The sequence below is a fragment of the Phymastichus coffea genome, unplaced genomic scaffold, assembly GCF_024137745.1.
Source record: "Phymastichus coffea isolate CEN01 unplaced genomic scaffold, Cenicafe_Pcof_1.1 PCOF00008, whole genome shotgun sequence".
In the NCBI taxonomy this organism is placed as follows: Eukaryota; Metazoa; Arthropoda; class Insecta; order Hymenoptera; family Eulophidae; genus Phymastichus; species Phymastichus coffea.
In genome coordinates, this window is record NW_026706819.1 from 2,542,345 (window position 1) to 2,565,157 (window position 22,813).

General features: G+C 41.0%; 1 protein-coding gene across 3 annotated transcripts in view; it reads left to right on the forward strand.

Annotated features, from left to right (window-relative positions):
• Window positions 1–22,813, forward strand: part of LOC131669499 (scavenger receptor class B member 1) — a 347,418-nt gene that overhangs the window by 282,370 nt on the left and 42,235 nt on the right. For all 3 annotated transcript variants that reach the window (XM_058944428.1, XM_058944410.1, XM_058944419.1), the window contains exon 5: window positions 6,963–7,171. In XM_058944428.1, coding sequence (XP_058800411.1) covers window positions 6,963–7,171 — 209 coding nt within the window. The remainder of the gene's footprint in view (window positions 1–6,962; window positions 7,172–22,813) is intronic.

A 22,813-nucleotide genomic window follows, 5' to 3' on the forward strand; every position in this document is an offset into this window, starting at 1 on the left:
TGTAAACTTCAAATTGTTATCATACTCATTAAAAACGTCCAAAACAAATTGTGTATAATTATTTTGTTGAAGTTTTGGGTGTCACTCTCAAATAACTTTGTAATATAATTCATAAGGCTTATACTTAGAAATTGCTTAATAGTAGGAGGCGATTATAATGCGAAACATCCGTGGTGGGGATCAAGATCATCAACTCTAACATACAAAGGCAATATGCTCTGTAAAATACTACAAAAAAGTAACTATATTCCGATATCCACTGGAAAATCAACATACTCGCCTATAGATATAAACAAGCTTCCGGATTTGATTAACTAAAATTATATTCTTTACATAAAGGAACGCATTACGTGGAACGTTCGTCTTAAAACAGCTAATGAGATAGAAAGCAGCATCAACTTACTCAACGTAATTCTAACGGAAACTATTAACAAATGCTTTATTACAATAAATAGAAATAAAATACAGCAAATTACGTCCACCAAAATAACCCGAAAAATCAAAGAAAGAAGATTATTAAGAAAAGGGTATCAAATAACTTGATTGAGATAAGATAAAACTAAAGTAAATAAAGAAATCAAAAATCTAAAGAAAATGTTATATAATGAAAAAAAAACATAAAAACGTAGAATTATTTCAGATCATTGAGTCTTACAGAAGCAACAGATTACTCATTATGAAAAATTACTAAAAGATTTACGAGACCAATTACATTTATACCGCCTATCAGAAAACCTGGTAGTAACTAGATAAAATCGGAAGAGGAAAAAGCTGAAACATTCGCAAATCATCTTAGTTTCAAGCCTCACCAAAGAATAATTACCAAAGAATTACAAATTCCTCGCAGAGTAAAAAGCACCAAGCCACGTCACTCCTAGCACATTAAGTCTATCCAAATAGCAGTGCCATTTGAATAGTAACAATAACACCTCAATTCCATCTATACAAAAGTCTGTAAATATTCACTCTGGCATTTCTTCTGCTCCGGTTTATTTTCAGGAATTCATTTTAATGATCAGCAATATCTAAAAGATGATAGTGATAGCGTTCAGATTATTCAACCTACTGAAGCTTCCTAACATCGTTTACATGATTACTTCCCTACATTGTCTAATGAATGTGAACTACTGGATGAAGATTATTTTGATATCATCACTGGAACAGAAACATTCTTAATTAAAGCTGTTCCAGATAACATTTATCTATCACTGGTTTTAATCTTTTCCATCTGGATCGTACTGGCAAGGAAGGTTGAGGCGTAACCATGTGATGTTCGTATCACTTATTAATTCTATTATTGTTCGTACTCTCGTGGACTGTCGCGTTAATGAGTAAGAATTTGTTTCGTTTTTCAAAATGCTTCTAATTATTAACTTTAAAATAAAATAATAAATAATATATATAATTATATGAGTGAGATTTTAAGGAAAAATAGACTTTGCCCTAGTTTCTTGTGGTGCGAAGTGTCCCATAAGCAGAGTTTAAGTCTTTCTTATAAAAGGATGTAATTCAGCTCAAGTTTCTCATAGCTCAAAGTGTTTTATGAGCCGAGCACAAATTACAATAAGAAAAGGAGAGGATTTGCTCAGTTAATCACTTGACAGAAAGAACTTAGGTATTAACCAACTTTATTCAATCTCATGCGCTCACTTTGCAAGGATAGGAGTGAATGCTAGCCTGTTAAAAAATCAGCGTATTTATACACAGATTTTCTCACCTATTTTTGCAGGACAGCTCTCTTGGAGTTGTTTACGCAATTGTGAGAAATCATTTTTTCAAATTTACAGAGAATAAACAGTAATAATGAAATTTTAAAACATGTAAACTTTACAAAAGTAGATATTGATTATATTAGTATTATAACGGGGTTTTAGCTCGAGCTCTTTTCGGGCTAAATCAGTTATATAATAAATAATTCTCGCGGATTAATATTTTAATAAAGCGAAGTGCGCTATCCAAGGCAACCCTGTGCGCCAGCGTAACAGTGCTTGGGTCCAGCCGCATCAGCTTGCCTCCTTCCTTACGTAGAAATTCGGCCCGCGGAGAGTGTCGTGAGCTAAAGGTTACTTGGTGAGGGACAACCTAAAGAGTCTCGCGGCGAAGTAGTTATACAATAAGGCAGGGGTATCGGAATAAGTCACTGCGGATTTTGGTAGAAACGAATCGTGTATTTCAGGCACTAACGAATACATACAAGTGCGCGTGGTGGCGAAATGTGAGCGGCAGCGAACAAGGCGACGACGCAACACAGCGCGCCGATCTTGTCAGCGACCGAACGAGATCGGACAACGAATTCGCTTAAAGCGGCTCGAGGCAAGACGCAATGCCGAGCAAAATGACAGGGTGCGTAAGTCGGACGAAAAACTAAAGTGACAAATGCAGTTAGCAAGCAATAGGAGAGAGAGAGCCTAAGAGAGAGAGAATCGAGTAGGTACTTACAGTAGTTTTCGTCGGTTATTAGAACGGCAGCAACGTACGAACAGTAGATCGCGATCACGCTTACTCCTGCCCTACACTCACGCGGGCGTTCTCACTTCTTAGTCTTATAGCTGACGGAATTCCTGTCAACATCAATTATGTGCCTTCGCTTATCGCTGGCGATCTTTGGACTCGTATAATCGCCACTGCGTACTCGCTTACTCCTTCGAGATCTCTCATAACGCAAAAGAAAAGATGTTACTGTCAAACTATGCTAGCGTCCGTACTTGTCTCTGCTCGCATGCCAACTGACTCATTGCGCGCTCTCCTTCTCTCTCCCCTTCGCGATCGCGGTCTCTCCGCGACATCCGCGCTAAGGACTATCGATAGTATAGATCGTAGGACTCGACTCTTACCTTGTTCGCTGACATTTCAACTGCGCTACAAATTACAAATTATTATAATGCATGGTAAAGTATAAATATGATTAATAAACAAACTGGCTGCAGGGAGAGAGAGACATAACGAGAATGCGACTCGTTATAGTATAAGTTACAATTGTCGCAAAAATTATCATCAAAAGTTATCAACTAATAAAGTTAATTAATGTAATAGCACAATAAAACAATAAGAAAAGTTTACATAGATTAATAGTTTATTACTAGTATAAGTAATTTCTAAAAAGAAATATTTAAGGGGACCTATCAATGTGACAGCCCAAAAAAAATCGATTTTTCAAGAATTTTTTTCTCAGCAACTACTGCATATAATCAAATAAACATTTTTTCCCGTAAAGGTATGATTCGAAAAAACAAAAAAATATTTTTTTTAGTTTGATGAAATGTTTATTTATTTATTTATAAAATAATTAGGAAACATAGAAAAAAAAAAGTTGTTCGTTGGCGTGCATGATTCTGGCTGTTCTGGACATCTGAAACAGAAATTTCAAAAAGTTTCTTAAATTGTTATGTAAATTGAAGGTAATGAACCTCTGAATAATTATTTTATAGAAAATTAACAAAATGGCGGCGTTTCTCGCAAAAATGGAAAAAAGGTCTTTTCTTTTGTACGATTAATCGTGTGTAACTTTGGTTAGATTCAAGCAAACATTTAGTTAGAGGTTCATTCCCTGCATTTTATAATTTTGAACATTTTCCAAATAGATTCAAGTCGATACGATCAACCGTTCTTGAGTTATCATGCACGCCAGTTACAAAAAAGTAGTTTTAAGAAAAACGCGTGCAGGTAGCGAGCGCGGTACGCTCTCACTTTTGAAGCAGTAAAATCGGTCAATAAGGTAGAATTCGACTAAACCGACTGCGGGCATCAATTCTAGAGGTAAATACTATCGAAAAATGCAACAACAAAAAAATCAATTTTTTCATCCCGTCACATTGAAAAGTCCTCTTAAATTAGTTAATAACAGTTGAATTATAATACATTTTTGTATTTGTAACGGTTTTTTTTATAAAATCTTATAATGCAAATACTTGATTAGTTAATTAAGATTAATAAATTATAAAGTTGTTATTATTATGTACAAAATTAACGCTTTCAATTTATATACAATTATATATTTAAATAAATTATTAATTTTTTATTTATTGATAAACAGTAATAATTAAGCTGTTATCAATGAAACCAATTCTTACTCATGTTTCTATGATATTCATCGCGAATTTAGATTATCCACATTATTCTGATAATTAATATTTACGATGTAATAAATAAATTAACTTTGCATATTAAAATTCAATATAATTTAGTAATTAAACGCAATTGCAATTATTATAATCTAAGTCTATACCCTAAAATCTATATAAAAAATGCTTTGTTTCATCAAAATTACTCTTAATTAATATATTTTAATAAAATAACAAAAACTATTATATCTATATCTATAAATAGGTGACGTCACGCTCCTTATATAGTCATGAAATTTGACTCTGGTGCTAAGACAATCATATAATATATAAGGTGGCGCCGTTTAATATGCTAATTGATGTAAACAGATTGATGAGTTTAGCTGGTTGCAGTGATCCAGTGAAATAAGAAAATAGCTCATAGATAGGACCGTTACAGCCATATATGCGCGTGATTTTTTCCTATTTATCTATTTAATTACTTCTGATTCTAAATTTTTTAAAACTCTAAAATTTATTATTGCAGAAATTAAACCTGAAAATCTAATTTCCTGTTTGATGTTGTATACCATTACCTCGACACACTCACTCCTTTTCATTTTGTCAATTTTATCGCTAGTTATTTACAATGTTATCGTGATTTCACCACTGATCTCTTCTTTATCACGCTGCATGAATCGAACGTGTCGCGCAATTCGATTCAACGCAATCAATTTTTTAATATATCTCTTAAGCTCACCCATCACTGTTCTGACAGAGATCCTCCATCTCATACAACTCTCGATCTATTTATTGTAAAAGACCCATCTTTTAAGAATTTCTTAAAATTCCATACACCATTCATTACTGATCACGAATTTATTAATATTCTGTTCGAATGCTTTTTTACTATACCCCCAAAAGATATTTTACCACTTGTTGACTAAATTCTATCGACATCCTCTAGCTTTCTTTCACTCTCTAACAGAGTTTGCTTTCTGTCTTTTCTGTGTATATGTTTGATGAGCCTCCTCTACTTCGATTGTCCTTTACTGTGTATTGTAATGAACATCTGCTTCGAATATACATTTCTTTTTTTAATAAAAATAGTTTCTAAAATTAAAACTTTAAGAATCTGGAAGTCGATATCAATTAACAAAATAGTTACTTACTCAGTTCTATCTTTTACAATAATTCTTTCATATATAGTGTAACGTTTGAGTATTTCTCACGTTAATAAAAGTTCGGACTCTTTACAGAAAATTCGCAATAACGTTTCCGAAAAAAGCAAGAATTTGACACGCGCGCAGTCTGAAAAATCAAAAGAAAATCTTTCGAGTGGCAAACCACGACGTTTGCCAACTCGATGAATCGTTTTCGAGATGTAATTGAGAGCAATTGCATCTATCGGGGAAAGGCCCGACAGCGCCGCAATTACTGCTCAATCTGATCTCTCAATAGCAAGTGTATTTAGAAGGGAAGATCTCTAAGGCTGCTTTTTTCTCATGAGAGAAATGGTCTCATGAGTTGAGCTCTTAGAGATCTATAGGATGGGAAGTTAACAGGCTAACCACTGATTAAGAAATTCGTCTCAGGAGATAGCTGAGGCTTTATTTCCAACAGTGCTCGCGTTGCTAAGCAAGGTAGGAGAGAATGAGTCCTCTTGCCGCAGCGACGAGCGAATTTATACATGCGAAATAGGCTCCTTTCTACGCTTGGTAGCCCCTACAACGCTATTTTTGTCTTTGGCGCAAATTTTATACATATTTTATCGCAAAATGGCTCGAACGAATTTACAAATATGTGATTTAAAAAATGAAACTGGAAAAGATGAATTTTTTAATATAAATTGCATCTCTAGGAAAAATCGCCTTTTAAAGTTATAAGCTATACAATTTAACAATCAAATTACGCCATTTTTACAATAAAATTATGGAAAATTTTTACATGGAAAAATCGCTTGTGGTTAGAAGATTGTTATCCATATAAAAGATGATTAATTTTGCTCTTTAATTTTGCATAATAATTAAAAAACAGATTTGCAATTTTCTTTTTTAGCGGTTTAAAAATCAGCAAATGAGTAACAATCTTAATCATCAATTTTATCGATACTTATGATCGATTTTCTATCTAACCGTGTCATTTTAATTGTTTAAAAAAATTATAAATTGTTTATTTATTGATAACTCAGTTAATAATGGGTTATCAAAGTGTCAAATTCTTGCTTTTCTGTTTTAACACGTCGAGATTGTAATCGCATACTTGAAATAACAATATCGTTGTTTATTGCAAAATAACTAACAATGTTAACTTGTAAATTAGATTTGACTAATAAATATCTATTTGAGAGTTAAATTAACATGAATTTCAGGATCAGCGCATCAAATTTGACTAAGAAATACTTTTGTTCGTTTAAAAAAATTTCAAATTAACGATTTTCTGTTGTAAACAATAAATTTTCCCACGGTCGTGACGTCACGCTCCTTATATGGTAATGTTTTCGCAGAGTTGCCCTAACACATTTGCATATACGTGTGAAAAGCGCCTACGCTCAATTACCGATTTTCTTTAATCGTTTCGTGTATGACGGGTTGCCGTTTTGCAGACGAAAATAGGAGACAAATCAGACAGGACCGTTACAATAGATATATTTTTTCATTATAAACAATGTCTAATCTTCTATTATTTATATCTGAATTGTTTCTCCACACATCTGTTAGCAGTATTTTTTTTTAATTTAAACTTCTGTTCTACGTCAGTTTTAACTTTAGTTGTGCAACATTAAAAATAAATTTTATCTACTCATTCTTAATAAAATTAAAAACAAGTAACCGAAATGAGATAGTAAGATAGAAAAAAACTTATTTTAATTATTTTGTAGATTCAATGATCTATAAAAATAATGTTATTTCAAATTCCCAGCTGACCCCATACTGAGAGAAGCAGTAACAGGAATATCACCCCCTGAAGCGGAAAAACATCAACTTTTTATTGATGTTCAACCAACAATGGGTACAGCGCTAAGAGCCAGAGCTAGAATTCAAATAAATCTTGCGGTCAGTCAAGTCCGCGATATTAAACAGGTTGCGTCTTTTCCTGACATCGTTTTTCCAATAATGTGGTTTGAGGATGTAAGTATATGAATATCATACACAATTTTGTAGTTGTAAATTCTTATGTAATTTTTTTCTTTAATTCAAATTCAAATGATTTTTTAATGATATTGTGTCATATATTAATGTCATATTTGACGAATTACCAGAAAATTATATTCCATATATTTTTCCAAAATAAAGTCAAGAAAACAATATTTATTATAAAGTTTCGAACTTTCAAACAAAAATATTTAAATTTTGAGATGAAAATTTGCAATGTGTATTTTTAATATGTGTTACATATGGGTTTCAAAATACGTATTATCAGTCGATAATTATCAATTTGATACTACTCATCATACAAACACCTTTTGCATTGGAAACACAAGATCGCGTTCATTCCATATAAAAAAAATTCAAGTACATAATGACAAAAATATTTTTTTTTGAAACTGATAAACTATTAGATGTTAGGATCAAAGAACAAATTTATTTGATTAAGTATATTACTAAATACATCGATGGTGTGGTTTCTGAAAGAAAAACTAAAGTCAAAAGACCTGGTGACCACACGGATGCAAATAAGTACGAAGTAGCAACAAAGATACGGTAGCGCCAGATTCTTTCACATATATATAGTAATATGACAACCCCAGAATTGTGTTAAAGTTATTTTAATTTCTTTTTTTACGGTTGTATCATAAGTAGATTTCCACGCACCTTTTATAATATATCAGCCAATATACTGAATCGTGTGCTTGAACTTTGTTTACTGGTATTAGTAATGTAGATATATTACGGTCATATATCCATATCTATATTACAGTAGTAGTGATGAAACTAAATTGTTATAAGTGGTTTTATTGTCCGGACTGGGACCGTCAGTACTGTGCAGTACGAGAGATGTTTAATCTACAAAAATTTCAGTACTCCTGTGCCAGTGAGGATTGTCATTGGTATTAAGTGTTTTTCTCATGGGTGTTATCTGTAGCTAGCTTTGCCCAAGTAAAAATAGTTTGGTGATGATTGCAGCCTGTATCATATTTGCAGTATCATATGGCTTAGCATTGTTCTTTCCATAGTTGGGCCGGACACACAAAAAAAAATAGTTTATATTCAAAAGAGCTAATTTCTTTTGAGGAGAAACTATGATTGCCGATGTTCTCTTCCTCTTCCCCTCGCGCGTCATTGTCGATGCTGGTACACAGGTCAGTGCTTGTTTTTCCACTCTCGTGCTCATTAAGTAAAATTCGTGACATTCTGTGTGTAAACATAGTTTTTCTCTTTTTATCGTATTCTTATTAATGAACTCAATTAAGCAACTATACAAGGCATCTGTAACGGATTTTCGTAGTCATATTTAATACATTCTTTCAAAGTGACACTTCCCAGTAAAGTTATTGGACTTAACGAGGGGCAGATAAAGATGAGCCTGTTATAGTATAGAAGCAAAGTAAATATTTTACAATTATCCTTTAAACCAATACAATTTTATTGGTTTATGTCTATGTTTATGTTCGAAATCTTTATTATAAATAATTTTTTTTAATATTAATTATTTTTGTTGGTAAATTTATTATTTACTTCTTTTTTATTTTTGCACAAGTAGTCAACTTACTACAAAATATTTTTTTCTATTTTATTTATACTTTCTGCATTCATACAACAATTTATTATTATTGTGTATTTACTTTTATTTATCATATATTCTATTTGTATTATTTTTACCTCAGATAAATAATGTCTGTTTTTATTGCAATTTATATTGTTATTGTTGCTTGTTTTTACTATTATTTTTGACACTCGTTTATTCTTTGGTTTTTATTTGGTAATTCGTTTCGGCAGATATATTTTACAAGCTGTAGAGTACGCTGCATGTCCTCTTCTACAGAGCGCGAGTTCGCCCGCACGATCTGTCTCTACCCTTCATTCTTCTTTGGCATCGCCTGTACCTTCACTAGGGTTTTGGTCGGGTTATTCCAGAGATGAACAGAGAGAAATTTATCTTAGGGATCCGCGTCCGAATTAAAACAAATGCCCGCTTTTTTTCTCTTGTAGCTTTTATTTCCCTTTAGGTGGCCGTACGCATAGGTCCGGAGCTCGTATCAGTCGGCCGCTGAGGTGCGGGATAAATCGACACAGCATTCTATTCCTTTAACGGGCCCTCTGAGACGAGTGTTTCCGTTAGTATAATGCAAGTGACCCTTTTGTAGTTTGAAAATATTTCTAAAACCAGAATAACTCCATCCATGCTCCTCACCCATCAACTTCCTCTATAAGTCAATCGACATTAATTCCGAGTAGATTCAGAGCTTTCTGTCCTCACGGGCAATATCCATGGCTTCGATCATGAATTCGCTCGGGTTCTTCCAGATCTCAGTAACCTGGGATGAGGCATAGATGATGTTGTCTTTCTCGTCACAGAAGAACGCCCTAGTTGACCTCGCCCTATTACAATTCGACTCCGATATTGCACTTTTCCACCTAGGCCAGGACAATTCATCAGGGAAATGATGTAGCTAAATGTAATCATCTCTTGACGTCGCAGATTCCGACCGAGTCCCGACTCCCGCCTTGGCATCGACATCAGTGGCCGACGGTCGGGGTTTTTCTGACGCTTTGTTGTTGTGAATTGGCGAAAAGAAGTTGCTAGCTGAAAACTCGGGGCCCTTGTTCCTCTTCTTTCTTCGGTCTTGATCTCGTTGCTTCTCGATGATCCGCCGGTGCTCATCTTCCACGTATCTAATCGAGGTGATATTTGGGGGCATTTCAAAATGACAAAAACTATAGTGGAGGTCCAACCTTTGCAGCTCCAAGGGTTTCCAGTTAAGCTTTTCATAAATGTGCTCTGTTGACCGCACTGGTGCCTACACCTTAGCTGTGCTCACAGTCTCTGTGGCACGGTCGCCTTCAACTTCCTTAAGTCTGCCATTCATTAAACTGCTCTCTAGCACCCGGTCGATGCTCTCTTAGGTGGTTCTTTTATGAGTTTTTCCGGCCGTGAAGCAACCAACTTGGGTACCGGTTTCTTCGTCAAAGCTTTTTCTTCAGCCGTCACTGATCCTAACGAAAGTGGAATCCGTAATAGGAGCTCTTCCAGCTCCTGTTCGATCGCGTTGCCATTCGTAACAATACTTGAGTACTCTTTCGTTCCATCTTGTCTCTTGATCAGTAGGAGTTCAGGGTTTCAATGCAGATTGGAACAATGCGACAAATCAACAGCTTGCTAATCATGGCTACTGCTATCTTCAGAACTCGGCTTCCCTTAGTCTCTTTTTCAAGGATCAGTCTCGGTCACGTTTACCTCTGCGGCTACTTCCATAAGCTCCGCTGTCGACTTACTAGGTGAGTCGACGGTCATTACTGCCACCACTGCAGCGGACAGCTCAGTTAATTCTTTCTCCATCTATAAAATAATCATACACAAATACGACATTGAAACTCCCTCCACTAGTCTACAAAGTAAAACAAAAGCAAGTTATTAAAGCAAAATAAAATCAATAACATAGACATACATAATCATAAATAATCATACAAATAAATAACTGTGTTAAAGTTACCTAGTATCATAATTGGTATATCAGAAGATAAAAATAGATACTTTTCAAGGAATGGCAATAAGTATCCATAGATGCAGCAAAGGAGATAGCCGATAGAGAACTAATTGGTGGCAAATATGCAATCGATAGTATAAGTTTGGAAGGGCAGTCCAGTCATAGAATCAGATACTCTAAATTAAAGGAAGCAGATGATAATATACGATAACTGATTTTTTAGCCAGACAAGCAATCCACCTCCCCGTACTTTACCACTCTTTATAAAATCTTGATGAACATAACTATATCCTGGAATAGGAAATGCAACATCATGCACTGATGAGTCAAGGTAGGATTTAACAATTATTATTATATCAGTTTTTGGAGAGTATATGATAGCACTGTGTATAAAGGTTTCCAACTTTGTTTTAAGACCGCGTACATTCTGTTAATAAATAAGCTAGGCTCTACTCAAGAAGATGAAGTGGTTGTACTTATTGGTCACTAACCGAACTATCTGCAATTCAGTGCGATCAAAAGGTACTCCATCAAGTAATGATTGGAGAGAAGCAAGATCACTAGCAGCCGAGCCTGTTTCAGCAAAGTTTTAAACAATACGATTTCTCTTTCGCTTTCTAATTTCATGCCATTCAGTAATAATGCCTTCTTCAATATTATTCGGCATATATATAACACTAGCCTTCAACTGCGACACCCGTGATCAAGTGAATCAATACGACTTTCGTTGTCATTTTTCGTAGAATGAAGAGTATCAATTTGCTTGGATAAGGCACCCCAAGTACTGTTTGTATCCTACTGCATACTGGTGATATTATCATCAATAGAACTATTCTTATTATTAATATAAGAATATATTAATAGAGTAAGTAATCTGATTAATAATCTGAGACTTGATTTCAAGAATGAATCCCTTCATCTCATCCCATAAAGACGCTGGCACTTGCTGTGAAGGATTACTAATCGGCTTAGATGGTTCAGACTGACCAATTAATCATATAAGACGTATGAGCCGCAACATAATCTGGTTCGTTCAGTATATCAAGATTTGTTCCAAGCAGAGATGATATCCTAGGTTGCAATGAATCCATTCTACCACAGTATTTTTTAAATTAACTATCGGAAAGCTTCATCATTTTATTTGCACAATTGCGATGATAATAGAATTTACATTCAAGATACTTGGAAGAGGGACCAGCCACCGCGCGCCTTGGGCTGGTCTCTGCTAATTTTTACTAGGTTCTTTCTTGGTAAAGAAAGCCGGCGCTGACTTTCACAGGCCGACTTTCGCTCTGGTTGGGGAGGATGATTCAAATAATCGGACACTTTAATTAACTAATATTACAAATGACGATCTCATTTATTGACGTCCTTTTCACAAACATTCGTTACAAATTTAATTCGCCATGGCGAGCGCGCTTGCTCAGCTTTTCGTAACCGGACTTCGCGGGATCACGCAAGCGAGATCGTTCAGCGTGCGCGATAAAACTACGCTTGACAAACTGGAATCTGCAAACGAGTGAGAGCTGGCGCGAGAGAGAATAATTTGGTGTTGGACCCACCGAGTGCCGACGGTCCATCGGTAGAGTGGCGACGCCGGCGAAAGCGGAGACCCGCTGGAAACGGCTCCCTGGCGACGATGGAGGTGGCTGCAGGAAGGGCTGCAGCACGGCCTTTACTCTTTGGTCGACGAATGGTCGCTACTGGAACTGGTTCTGCTTCCGAAATAGCTCTCCTTCACTGGCAGGTATAACTGTCGCACTGATGGCAATGGTTCCTCTGCAGTAGGAACCCTATCCAGGACGGTCCTCTCTAGGCGGCCCTAATTACTCGAGAGCTCGCGCCTAACTGCCCTTCTTCTCTCTTAATTTCTAAGCCTCGCGCCGCCGCGCTCCCGCTTCTCTCGCCGTCAAAAACCAGTCAAAATTGCTCTCTCTCTCGCTCTTCTCGCTTTCACTTGCACTCACGGCGACACTTCGCTGATCGTCGCGCTCCTCTCTCTAGATCCTGCAACGACACAAGTATGTAGTCGCTATATAGCGTACACTTAGTCGCTGCATTCATGCGAGGAGAGTGCCGCACACAGGGCCAGCGAACATCGCTATAGCCCTGTCACATAATTTACAGCAACAGCAATATTTATGAAGCTTTTATTTGGACATGAGAAAAAATGATATTTCGACACATCATGTTGTTAAGATGCCATTGTTCAATAAAGTCAACAATATATATTACATTCAATGTTAACAATGTCGCAAGAAGCAAAAACACAAATTACATATTTGAAGTAAAACACAAATTAAAATAGTTACCATTAAATTCATTATATACAAATAAAGATAAAATAAATGAAAAGTCAACTTCAGACAAAATTATTAGATAAAAAGTCAATAAATAATATGAGCAATATTACTACTGTGGGCAAAAAGTAAGGTGAATTTTCAATTTAAACTTCGCGGGCTTAACATTTCGGGCTAGTTCTTTTTTTCTTGAGTTGGTAGGACTGCGAATGACATCTGGGACAAATTTCATGTCAATGTCATCATCAGTAATATATTTACGCTTGTGTTTACCAAACGACCAAGAGTGCATGTTTCGATTTTTACAATGTCTGATTTAATTGAGCAAAGAAGTGCCATCAAATTTTGTTTGCGGAATGAAATTTCGGCTGAAATGAAACGTTGAGGATGTTGCGGAAGGCCTTTGGTGATTCTACCATGTCGCAGAAAAATGTTTATAAGTGGTACAAAGACTTCAAAGAGGGTCGAGAACGTGTTGATGACTTGGAGCGCTCCGGACGACCATCGACGTCAACAGATGACCAACACGTCAATAAAGTGAAGGAATTAGTGCTCGAAAATCGTCGGTTGACTGTTAGAGACCTTACTGATATGATCGGAATATCAGAAGGATCTGTGAAAATAATTTTGAAAGACCATTTGGGCCTACGAAAAGTCAAATCTCGTTTGGTACCGAAAACGCTCAATTTCTTGCAAAAAAGTCGCCGCGTTGATGTGTGTGAAACAATGCTTTCTGACTATCAGGACAAGCTCAAATGCATGATTACGGGAGATGAAACTTGGATTTATGCTTACGACCCTGAAACAACCGACCAATCAAGCGAATATTGTGCTAAAGGCGAGGCCAGACCGAAAAGAGCACGTCAAAGTCGTTCAAAAATCAAGGTCATGATGACAGTTTTCTTCGATTTTCGTGGTGTGGTGCACTATGAATTCCTTCCACCCGGCCAAACTGTTAATAAGGAATATTATTTGAGCGTTATGCGTCGTTTGCGTGAAGCAATTCGTCTAAAAAGACCAGAATTATGGGCCAACAACTCTTGGTTTTTGCATCACGATAATGCACCATCTCACACTGCACTCGTTCTTCGTGACCATTTCGCCAAAAATTCGACGCATATCGTTCCGCAACCACCGTATTCGCCTGATTTGGCTCCGTGTGACTTCTGGCTATTCCCAAAACTCAAGAGACCACTCCGGGGAACGCGTTTCGAGCCGATTGAGGAGATAAGAGCTGAATCGAAGAAGGCGCTGATGGCTATACCGGAAAGGGACTATTTGGCATGTTTCGAGGATTGGAAAAAACGTTGGCATAAGTGTATTTTATCGGGAGGGGATTACTTCGAAGGGGATGACATTGATGTAGAAGAATAAATAAAGATTTTTCATTTTACAAACAAATTCACCTTACTTTTTGCCCACAGTAGTATATTACCAATGAGACATTGAATAAACTCTACGAAAGATTAAAACAATAAGGCATATTAGAGATACAAACAGAGCACTCTACTCAAACGATAGCTTAGACCAGAAATTTCAGGTATTCTCCAAATTCTTCGTCGAAATCTGAAAAAAATTCTTCTAAACTATCCTGTATTAATAAATTATTCTTACACCAAAGGACCGCTCTTCCCACTTCCCATTCATTCCACTCCGATAGTCTCCAGTACCTTATCATCCCCTAGTTTGTTAAAATTTTGACACTGTGTCACGTCCTCTAGAAAACTGTCTACATCCAAATTACCACCTTCCGAAAATTTCAGCGTTTATGCGTGAAAAGCGCTCACCACAACGGTCAGTTTACCGTTAAATTACTGCCGCGGCTTACGCAGGCCCGAGTACTCCGAAATTCTACTCCGCCCACGCCTGCGAGTGGCCTATTTCTCTACGTCCTTTTCATATTCTTCTGAATCCAAAGAATCGTCTTTTCTGTTGTTTATCTTGTTCTTCTATCCACTTCATGTTTGCGATCCCTCCTTTTTCTGGCTCAGATTTCCTGCTCATCTACTCTGCCTTTTATTCAAATCGACCAGCTCTTTCGACCAGTACCATGAAACAGTTTCTCGAACAAATTCCTGAACTTCTTCGATTCTTGCGGCTTAACTGACGTACTTATATTCCACCGCGAACTTAAGAAGACATTCGTCGGAACACACGAACACTGAAGTTTCACCCGTTCGCCCGCTCCCCCACTTATACTCCCAGAGCCGCTTCCTCTACGTGGTACAAGTTGTTCGTGCCACCTAATAAGCCTTTATGTATCTCACGACGAAAAATCAAACTCGGTAAGCGAGTTACAACGCTCCACATCCGATCAACAACACCTAGGTCTTCTTCAAAACCATGATAATGCACTAGTCCATGTGGCGTTGGTTCCCATCTCAATTCTACCACCGCTGCACTTCCTCCGTTTTCCGACTGGGCGCGCCGTTTCTGTTGTTTGCTCTGTAATACAATTCGTTTCTTAACTTGGTTTGCGATTCACACGTCAAGTCAATAGTCCAAAATAAAGTCGCGCTTCTAATTATTTATAAAAGAGGGAGTACGGAAGACGTATTCGCTTCGCCGCGGAAGGCGTCGATGGGTTTCCGTTGTCCAGCGGTCCGGATGCTGCAATTGAGACAAAGGAGAAGAAACAAGAATGATTTAAATCATTTATCATTAACATTCTTTATTCATTAATCGTTACAAGGCTAGATGCGACTTCGCATCGGAAAGAATGCCGTGCGAGCCTGTCTCTCTGTGAGTGAACGCAGTGGAGACAAAGTCTTGCCTTACACTCACTCGTCCGGTGGTCCGGCAGATGCGATGCGAGTTAAACACACGCAACTGCCTATCCGCGTCCTGACGATTTATCCGAGAGAGAGAAGGGAAACCGAAGGGCGCACCTATAATACAGAAGAGTATCTGACCTGAGGAAAGTGGCGTTGTCGGGAACCCGGCGATCAGCTTCAGCCGGTATTGCTCTGCCACTCTTCGACGTCCCTCTCGCTGTAGCTGCATGCTTTCTCGAGCTCCTAGGAGAATCCAGAAAAGGATGGTTGCTTCTCGCAGTCTTCTCGCTGCTTTCCGTCGCCAAAAGGAGGATCGATGAATGCTATTGATTCCTCTCTCGCTTCTCACTTTTTCAGCTATTACTCACGACACTGGCCTGGCAAGTATTGCTCGCGCTCTCCTATTCCTTGCAGCATTCCCGCCCCTTCCCTCAGCACCCAACATCGCCTACCAATACACGTGTGAGTCACGTCGGTGACACTATTTCTCTCTCTCTCTCTCGATCTCTCTTTCTCCTTTCTTTACAAGGCTCCAACCACCGACGCCGATCAGGAATGAAATCTGAAACAAAGCCACATCGAGCGTTGATACTTGGTCCGAATCATCAAGACAGAGGCGAAGGGAAGGGCATGCGAAAGAGAGAGAGAGAGAGAGGCAAACAAGGCGGGCAATCTCAACGATTGTCTCATCCGTGATATCCTCTCCCAAGTCCAATGATACCCGAAAGATCATCGGCGGACGACCACCTCAATCCCTCTCCCTGCACCACTGCCAGACGTCCTGGGACCCATAGGATCAAAGGAGGGAAGCACAAGGAAGAGACAATATTCACACATTTATAACGCATCAAAGCCCTTAAACCTGCACCTTAGTTCTACTCACCGTCTATTGTTTTACGTCCGAGGCATCAGAAGTGCAGCGTTGCAACGAGAAGCGTCGCAGCCGCATTATCCTGACATATTCAGCTGGCGTCGGATGGGATCAACTACCCCGGCCAACCTAGCCAATTCCTCGGTCTATCCTTCTGTCTATAAGTCCTCGGCAGTCGAACCTAGAAGCTCCGGAGGAGGGCGAGACGGCTCAATGGAAGCATTACACACCAGATCCCGAGCAGGCGGAGCACGTCACAAAGTGACCTCCGCATCATGTTGGAGTGTGCCAGACTCTTGCTGTTCGGGTTAGTGTTTGTGTGTTGTCACACTTTTCCGATTTGAGGGTGGCACAGCGTAATCAAACATTACCACCCTTCTCGCTGGGCACTAATCAGGTTGGCATAGCCCACTGTCTTTCACTCCTTCGCTTTCAAACATTTTGGAGATCCAGAAGTCAAGTTTGCTGCGACATCCCTGACGCACACAGCGAGGCGGAACCTTTTTCATCTAAGGCGGCGACCTCCTCGAGAGGAGTACCGATCTTTTCAAGGTTCAACGCTCAAGGAGAGCGGAACTAAAGGCTTGACCCTCGGTTTGGGCGCGACGGGACTCTAGTTGCCCCAACGTCTACTGCGTCGGAAGCACGCAGCATACAAATCTTACGAGATTTTCTTGACCTGGTACCACTACCCCGCAGAGGCCAACCCAAATTGGGATGTCAGAGGAGAGACTCAGCCAGGACAGCCAGAGGAAGATTCCTGAGACGATCACCAACTAAGCCTTCCCTCCTGGGCTCGCGTTCAAAATACATCCCACCCTGCGTTCCTGTATTAAGGGATTTCTCCCACGACTCACAGGTCCATCGCTTCGACGTGCCGGGGCATGTCTCTCCATTGCGTTTCGGTCATCCCCGCTCACGCTGGTGGGTATCCGTCATTCGAAAGGTTGTTTTTACCCCGTTCCGTCCCAAAGTCAGATTTTTCAAAACTCTGTCGTTGGGTCAAAACGGGGCTCATCGCGTTCAAGTTCAGCTTTTTATCGTGGTCGCCATCCACGGCCTTTATTGCTTGGCAAGCTTAGCCAGAGCCGCCTTTTGGCCACCCTTCTGGGTGTTCACCGCGTCACCCCGTTGAGGCGGAGCAGATGGCACTTGCGAGGTCTGCCGTTCAAAGAGATCTCACTTTAAAACGCGGGCTGTTCGGGTGCATCTTTTTTTTTTTTTTTTTTTTTTTTTTGTCCGCCTCGTCCTGGTCAGCTCTCTATGGCTCCCTAGCCTTCCTCGCCTCCATCCTCTCTCTTTGCAGGTGGTCGCCATGCATTTGCTTTGTCTTTTCAGGCTCTGCCACAACCTCGTCCCTAACCGAGTCTTCAGCGGCGACGATCCTCACCCGGGGCTCCGGTGCCTCGTCCGTGGCCCACCTTTCAGGAACCCCCTGAACCGAATCCGTCCAATATCGCTTCAAAAGGTACAGGCTCCAAGCTGCTCAAGAAAGTTCCCGTGAACCGGGCACTCTCAGGATCTATCTCCCCGCCCCGCACAACCAGGGCCGGCGCGGGAAATACATGCTGCAGCGGAGGCTGCAAGTTGCCTCTCCCGAAGCCTAGCACCACCATCCGATCTTGTCCATGTCCAGCCCAACGCGAGTTGGGCTATATCTAGGGCTATACATAGGGTCCAGTTTCTGCTGTTCCAAGGATACACACTCCAAAACTTCGTGGACGTGCTCCTTAGGTCGCATCACCGCCACCGCCCTGGCCGGAGTCTTTCAACTCCTCGGCGATGTCTCTCCAACCACCTCCAGCAGTCCACTCGTAAATACCCCGCCCAATGGTCTCTCTAAGGAGGTGGCCGGCGGAAACTTGACAGTTTCACAGAGCCTTCGGAGGCTATGGCGAGTGAGGATTCACGCACCTTCGTTTCATTCTTCGGTTCATGCGGTTGCTCTGGTGGGCTCCGCAGCAGGAGCTCCTCCAGCTCCATTTTCGCCGCTCCACTATCTACCACCAAACCAGCGGCCTCTCTTTTTTCAACTTTTGCTTCTTCATCAGGGAGTCCGGGGCCCACGTTAAAAACCCCGTATGCCGAAAGCTCTGCGACCATGGCCAGGGCCTGCCTAAGCACTCGGGTATCCCGCGTCTCCTGAGACCCTGGAGGGGTCGCAGCTTCAAGCGTGCACTCTGCGTTGCACCGCTCCGGCAATGCTCCCCCACCTTCATCTCCCGTGGTACTGGCAAGCAGTTGTTCGAGTTGAGCTCCTAGTGTAGAGGGCTCTGCTCCGCTTGCCTCCGTTTGTATAGGTTCTGGTATCGTAGGTCCGTCCGTGTCGGGGGTTCGCTAATGACGCCTATCTCGGCAGTCATAGCTGCCAACTCCGTTATCTCCTCCTCCATCTACAAATTTTAATGTCCATCAGTATTATTCAAATCAAAATAAAAAAAAATAAAAAAAACATCAAAGATACACCTTACTCCGAAGTCCATTCGTTAAGATTGTAATATTCATTTAGCTTACCATAAACTAGCTGTCGGTTACCGATCGCTGCCCATACCGCGCGCCGGAATGTAACGTTTTAAGTCCTTCACGTGGTCCATTGGTAGCTGATGATTACAATCCGTTTCTAATTCGTATATTACGTTCGAGATCTTTCTAATTATTTTATACGGGCCCGCATATTTCGGATCGAGTTTCACAACAAGACGAGTACTTTCTTCGCCATACTAAATCGCCTTCGTCAAAGACTACATGTCTCCTCCTCTTATCATATTCTTTTTTCTGTCTTTCGTGAGCCTGCTCTATATGACGGCCTACCAGGTCCCGCAGTGTGTTCAGCCTTTGCATCCGGTCTTGCCAAATCTCCGGTTTAATTTCTAGTACAGGAACCCGTTCCACTACCTCCCTCCTTAAACTTCTCACCGGCCGAGGATTTCTACCGAAATTCAAAAATGCAGGGGAAACCTTCGTAGAGGCCTGATATTAATCACGTGCCTGAACTCATGAAAGTAGCGGTCCCAGTTCCGATCGTCGCTGTCCACGAACATGGCAATCATCGTTTTCAGGGTCCGATTAACCCTTTCCACCGGGTCACTCTGTTGGTAGTAAGGGGGGTAGAACACGTGCTCGACTCCATACTCCCGGAGCATATCCGGAAACACCTTACTTTTATAAGCTTTCGCATTATCACTAACCAGGTATTCAGGCGTTTCTCATCGAAAAAGGATCAACTCCTCGAAAGCGCGCGCGAGTGATTTTCCGTCCGCGGAGCTCAATGGTTTGAGCTCCACCAATTTTGTAAAAAGGTCCTGAAACACTACCATGTATCTAAATCGATTCTTGCTTAGCGGTAGTTCCACTACGTTCGTTGCTACTACTATCCAGGGCCGTTCACTATGCATCTTCCTATCAATCCTTTCGGTATTTTCTGTTCAATTTTATATCTCTGGCAGACCTGACATTGATTAATAAAGCTCTGCACGTCATATCGTACTCCCGGCCAATAATATTCCCTCACTATCCGATCGCACGTCTTGTCCTGACTGAAATGTCCAGCCGGCGGCGCACAATAGGCATCCTGCAGAACTCTCTCTCTATACTCGAGCCATCATTCCTCGCTATTTATAACTGAATCGAGCAGATGATCGGTCATATATCGATATAACAAATTACCCTCTACTCTCCAATTAGGATATTTCTTCAGCTGGTGTCGGACTTCTTAGCGCCTTTGCAGGTACCTGGGGTCCTTAATCGTATCGAATTCTTCGACCTTCGCCTCGTCCTCAAACTCACGCGAGAGTGCATCCGAGACATGCTACAGAGCACCTTTTCTATGCATGATCTCGCAGTCAAGCTGTTAGTAATACAGCACCCATCGCTCGAGTCGTCCTGTTAAATCCCTCTTATTTAGCAATCTCATCAGTGCGCTATGGTCAGTCATTATTACGAAGTGAAATCCTTCTATATATGGTCTAAACTTTTGAACCGCGACTCGAACCGCCAAGAACTCAATCTCACTCACCGTATATCGTCTCTCATGCGCGTTCAACATACGACTCGCATAGCAAATTGGATGTTCCCCGTCCTCGAATATCTCAACTAAGCATGCCCCCTCCGCGTACAATGAACCGTCGCAATGTAAATAAAACGTCCGTCCGAAGTCCGGCCTTGCGAGCACTGGGGCTTCCGTAAGCGCTGTTTTTAGTCTTTCAAAGGCCCCCTGCTGTTCTTCTCTCCAAACCCATAGTTAGTCTTTCCTTATTAATTTTTTGAGCGGTACCTTAATATCGCTCTTATTTTCGATAAACCGAGCGTACCATCCCACCATACCCAAAAATCTTTAAAGTTGCTCTATATTTCGGGGCGCTGGGTAGTCCATAATTGGTTGAATCCGATTCGGGTCTGGGCGCGGCCTTCGCTGACCAATTTGTAACCGAGATACGTTACTTCCGTGCAGAAAAAGGCTAATTCCTCTAAGTTTATCTCTAGGCCCACCTCAACTAGCCGTCCTAATACTCTCTCTAATCACTGCATGTGGTCTTCTAAATTCGCGCCTACTACCAATAAATCGTCTATGTACCAAAACACATTCTACGCGAACTCCGGTCCTAAAAGCGCGTCCATAAAGCGCATGAACGTCGCGGCCGCATTCACCAGGCCGAATGGCATTCTCTCGAACTCTCCAGAACCGTAAACGCAGTATACGAGTACTGTTTGCTTCCTTCGTCTAAAGGAATCTGCTAGAACGTCGACTTAAGATGAATTTTTGATAAGAATTCTGCGCCGCGCAATCAATCCAGGATTGAATCCAGGTTAGACATCGGGTATGCATTGATTTTTGTTATCTTGTTTACCGTCTAAAATCTAAACAAAACCGATTCGTCCCGTCTGCCTTTTTAACCACTACCGGCGCGCTACTCCATTGACTATCTGATGGCCTAACTATACCCACGTGCCACATCCACGTTTTTTCCTGTGCGAACCTCAGGATCGACAGTGACATCCGTCGCGTAGGCGTTTTAATTAGTCTCGCATTCCCGACTCTATTATGTGCTTAGTTAACTTCATCACGGTCGGGGCGGCTCCAGGTTCGGGCACTATGCTATGCATCAGTGCTATCACCTGCTCCCGCTGAGTGTCCTAATATGTTGCAAATCCCGCACACTCGGCAAACACCTGTGTGGACCTATCCGCGTTACTCGCTAAGGGAATCCATTCTTGCGAGCCTCTAGATCAACATTCCCGCCTCTCGATGCTGATATCCTGCATCCACTCGTTCCAGAAATCCGCATCGAGGATCAAGTCATGAGTGCACGGCACCACTGCATATGCAGTCAACATCCCGCTCTTCCCTCCTACTTCGATATTCAGTTTTAGGTCACTCGAAGTATCAGGTTCCTCGCCCGAGACTCCTTTTATAAAAATTGTCGGCGGCTTCAAGCGCGACGCAAACCTACTCGCCAAACCCGGGCTCATGACTCTAACCTGCGCACCCTAATCTAATAACACACGGTACTCCTTTCCGTTTATATTAATTGCCAGGAAAAACCTATTCTCTACCACTATCACCTGGGTTGTGCTATTGTCTTCGCTCTTGCTCAGGTTCTTGGGCTGACCTCCCGAGTTTGCCTCGGCCCTCCCCTTCGTTAAAACGGAAAGAGTCTCTGCTACATTTGCGCGACCCATTGGGTGATCCATCCCCGATTTCCCTGGCCTACTCTGAATCCTTTGCTCTCGGTAGTCCGCGCTCCTCCTGCGCTCGATCGGATTGCTCTCTCTTCGTGCGCGCATCCGAGAGTAACAGGGAGCTCCGCGGCGGCCCCTTGGCCACGTGCTCAACCCGCGCTCGATCGGATCGCTTCTTCTCACGCGAATCCGAGGGTAGCCGGGAGCAATTCCTTGGCCTCTCGCTCAACCTGCGTTCGGTCGGATCGCCCGCTCTCACGTGAACCCGAGAGCAGCCGGGAGTTTCGTGGCAATTCCTGGGCCTCGCGTTCAACCTGCGTTCGATCGGATCGCTCGCTTTCTATACGCACCTCCGAGAGCAACGGGGAGTTCCGTGACGACCCTTTGGCCACGTGCTCAACCCGCACTCGATCAGGTCGCTCACCTAGCACTTTGAACTTCCCATTATTAACCGCGTCTTCACCTTCCTTGCACCTGGGCCCCTGTACTTCATGATCTCT